The sequence below is a fragment of the Octopus bimaculoides genome, chromosome 16 (genome assembly GCF_001194135.2).
Source record: "Octopus bimaculoides isolate UCB-OBI-ISO-001 chromosome 16, ASM119413v2, whole genome shotgun sequence".
NCBI lineage: Eukaryota > Metazoa > Mollusca > Cephalopoda > Octopoda > Octopodidae > Octopus > Octopus bimaculoides.
In genome coordinates, this window is record NC_068996.1 from 57496208 (window position 1) to 57500460 (window position 4253).

Below are 4253 nucleotides of genomic sequence, written 5' to 3' on the forward strand. Positions count from 1 at the left end.
AGGGTTAAGGTTGGGGCTGGGGTTAGGGATAGGGTTTAGAGTTAGAGTTTAGAGTTAGGGTTTAAGGTTAGGGATAGGGTCAGGGTTGGGGTTGGGGATAGGGATAGGGTTTAGGGATAGGGTTAGGGTTGGGGTTAGAGTTGGGGTTAGGGATGGGGTTAGGGTTTAGGGTTAGGGTTGGGGATAGGGTTTAGGGTTAGGGATAGGGTTGGGGATAGGGTTAGGGATAGGGTTACGATTTAGGGTTACGGATAGGGTTAGGGATTCGGGTTAGGGTTTAAGGTTGGGTTAGGGCTGGGGTTAGGGTTAGGGTTAGGGTTGGGGTTAGGTTTGGGGTTAGGTTTGGGGTTAGGGTTTAGGGTTAGCGTTGGAGTTAGAGATAGGGTTAGGGTTAGGGTTGGGGTTAGAGATAGGGTTAGGGTTAGTGTTGGGGTTAGGGATAGGGTTTCGCGAGAAAACACACTACTAATACAGCACAAATCATTTAATATACGTTTTAGAATATTACCCTAGTAATATAAAGTTACCCTAGTAACAAAGAAACACCACGACCCTTCAATAGATTAATATGTATGTATGTATAAGGAGCTAAGAGTTACACCATTACACTATTAAACATAGAGGATATCTACGCAATACCCTTGTAGATAGTTCATAGGTTGGAAGTGGTACTTGATGAGAGAGCAATTACTCTGAAAATATGTATATACACTCATAAAGGCATATTAATAATTACAAAATATAAACTTTTACATGAAGCAATATGATAATATGTTAAAAATTAATTCCATAATCATTAATTAATTCCATAATTAATTAATTAAATTTATGCATGAGGAGTTTAATGTAACATACAAAATGGTGACATGTGACTTATTTGCTTCGTTCATCAAATTATGTCCGAATTATACTAGGATTCAATGTGGAGGCCATGTGGTTGGATTGTCAGGAGATAGTTCACATTTGATGGCATAGAATTCAAATTTGATGGCCAAGAATTCAAATTTGATAGCAAAAAATTCAAATTTGATGACAAAAAAATAAAATTCGTAAAAAATTCAAATTTGATGACAAAAAAATATAAATTTGATGACAAAAAAATAAAATTCGTAGAATTCAAATTTGACGCTATAATTTGCTGAATAAAGCAAAGAGGTCCTTAAAATACTCCAAAACTTTTACACAACACAATAAAATACATAAATAATTAACCACAAAATAAGTCGTTACACATGCTAATTGCTAATTAAATCATTTATAAAGCTTGGGCGGAGGGCACAAGACAAGGATTAGTGATAACTCATGCAAAAATTAATAAGAAAGCAGATATAAAACGGATGGTTTATGTGCAGAGGAGAGAGAAATGGTAGAAGCGTATAGTTAAAGGGAAGGGGAAAACAATTCATGTTAAATAAGATTATGTAGGGTTTTATTCTGGGATCAGAGCCGTAGTTTTGGAGTGGGGTGTCTGTTGAGTAGATTGGCCACCCCACTGCCAATGATATTTTTGATCTGGTGTGGATTTTTGGCCTAGAATTCAAATTAGGGGCTTCCGAAGCCTAGAATTAAAATTAGGGGTTTTCGAAGCCTAGAATTAAAATTAGGGGTTTTCAAAGCCTAGAATTCAATTTAGGGGCCATCAAGGCCTAGAATTCAAATTAGGGACGTCTGAAGCCTAGAATTCAAATTAGGGGTTTTCGAAGCCTAGAATTCAATTTAGGGGCCATCGAGGCCGAGAATTGAAATTAGGGGTTTTCTAAGTCCAGAATTGAAATTAGGGGTTTCCTAAGCCTAGAATTGAAATTAGGGGATTCTGAAGCCTAGAATTAAAATTAGGGACATTGAGAGCCTAGAATTGAAATTAAGGGCCATCGAAACCTAGAATACAAATTAGGGGCTTCGGAAGCCCAGAATTGAAATTAGGGTATTCGGAAGCTTAGAATTAAAATTAGGGGCTTCCGAAGCCTAGAATTAAAATTAGGGGCATCCGAAGCCTAGAACACAAATTAGGGACTTCCGAAGCCTAGAATTAAAATTTTATGGTAGAGAATTTTAATTTGATGGGAAAGAATTTTAATTTGATGGGAATTTTAATTTTATGGTAGAGAATTTTAATTTCATGGCAAAGAATATTAATTTGATGGTTTAGAATCTTAATTTGAGGACAAAGAATCTTAATTTCATGGCGAACAATTTTAATTTGATGGCAAAGAATTTTAATTTGATGGGAATTTTAATTTGATGGTAGAGAATCTTAATTTGATGGTAAAGAATTTTAATTTGATGGTTTAGAATCTTAATTTGATGGTTTAGAATTTTAATTTGATGGTAGAGAATTTTAATTTGATGGGAAAGAATTTTAATTTGATGGGAAAGAAATTTAATTTGATGGGAATTTTAATTTGATGGTAGAGAATTTTAATTTGATGGCAAAGAATCTTAATTTGATGGTAAAGAATCTTAATTTGATGACAAAGAATCTTAATTTGATGGTTTAGAATTTTAATTTGATGGGAATTTTAATTTGATGGTAGAGAATTTTCATTTGATGGGAAAGAATTGTAATTTGATGGGAATTTTAATTTGATGGTAGAGAATTTTAATTTGATCGAAGAGAATTTTAATTTGATGGGAATTTTAATTTGATGGGAATTTTAATTTGATGGTAGAGAATTTTAATTTGAGGACAAAGAATTCAAATTTGATGGCAAAAAATTCAAATTTGATGGCAAAAAGAATTCAATGTGGCAGAATTTGAACCCAGAATCTGAAAAAACATATGAAGTGTCAACAGAGGTCACGACCTCAAAAATAAACAAAAGTAAAACAAAGAAAAAAACAAACAAAACAAAGAAACAAAAAACAGGTTCCACAAAACAACACCAGAGCCACCAATTAGAAGCAGAAATAATAATAATAATGATGATAATAATAATAATGATAATGATAATAATAATAAAAATAATAATATTAATGATAATAATAATAATAATGATAATAATAACAATAATAAAAATAATAATAATAATGATAATAATAATAATAATAATAATAATAGTAATAATAATAATAATAATGATAATAATAATAATAATAATAACAATAATAATAATTATAATAATAATAATAATAATGATAATGATAATAATAATAATAATAATAATAATAATTTGTAGCAGAAAGCCAGCTTTTTCAAGAAAGGATTCTTACAGGTTCGCTACAGCTGGGGCTGGCAACACTTGATCAGGACGCATATGGGCTACGTGACTGAATGAGAAGGGAGCAGAAATGTCCCTTGACCGTCTCTCGCTCCTGTTAAGGGGTTTCAAAAAAAAAAAAATCATGGAAAAAAAGGGGACAGAATGAGAGAAAGAGAGAGAGAGAGAGAGAGAGAGAGGGAGACAAACAGACAGACAGGAAAGTTATAAAATGATTGGCGGTAAATTATCGTTTAAGGTTAGGGAGTCAAAAATGCAAAGGGTCTCCTCCCCCCACCCCCGGAACACGGTTGCGATTGGGGGCTGCATAATTTTAAACACACGTTTAAAGAAATGGGTCCAAGAAAATTTAATTGCTTTGTTCGTTAATGGAACAGCTTTCAAATTAGGGGCTTCTGAAGCCTAGAATTCAATTTAGAAGGGCCATCGAGGCCTAGAATTCAATTTAGGGGCCATTGAGGCCTAGAATTCAAATTAGGGGTTTTCTAAGTCTAGAATTCAAATTAGGGGTTTTTGAAGCCTAGAATACAAATTAGGGGCTTCGGAAGCCTAGAATTCAAATTAGAGGTTCTCAAAGCCTAGAATTAAAATTAGGGGTTTTCAAAGCCTAGAATTCAATTTAGGGGTTTTCGAAAGAATTAAAATTAGGGGCATTTGAAGCATAGAATTCAATTTAGGGGCTTCCGAACCCTAAAATTAAAATTAGGGGTTTTCAAAGCCAAGAATTAAAATTAGGGGCATTCGAAGCCTAGAATTAAAATTAGGGTATTAATATGACTATATCTACCCCAGTACACAACTGGTACATAATTTATTGACCCCAAAAAGGAGGAAAAGCAAAGACAACTTCGGTGGGATTTGAACTCAGAACCTAACGGCCGACGAAATCCCGCTAAGCATTTTTGCCCGAGGCTATAGTAGAAGACACTTGCCCAAGGTGCCATGCAGTGGGACTGAACCCAGAACCATGTGGTTGGTAAGCAAGCTACTTAACACACAGCCACTCCTACACCTATATATATATATATATATATA

The 4253-nt window shown here is 33.8% G+C and overlaps 1 protein-coding gene across 1 annotated transcript in view; it reads right to left on the reverse strand.

The window, feature by feature from the left end:
- Positions 1-3182: 3182 nt before the first annotated feature.
- LOC106880417 (serine/threonine-protein kinase MRCK alpha) overlaps positions 3183-4253 on the reverse strand; it is a 24685-nt gene continuing 23614 nt past the window's right edge. The window contains exon 14 of the mRNA XM_014930332.2: positions 3183-3312. Within this exon, the coding sequence (XP_014785818.1) occupies positions 3207-3312 (106 nt within the window). The 3' untranslated portion in view covers positions 3183-3206. The remainder of the gene's footprint in view (positions 3313-4253) is intronic.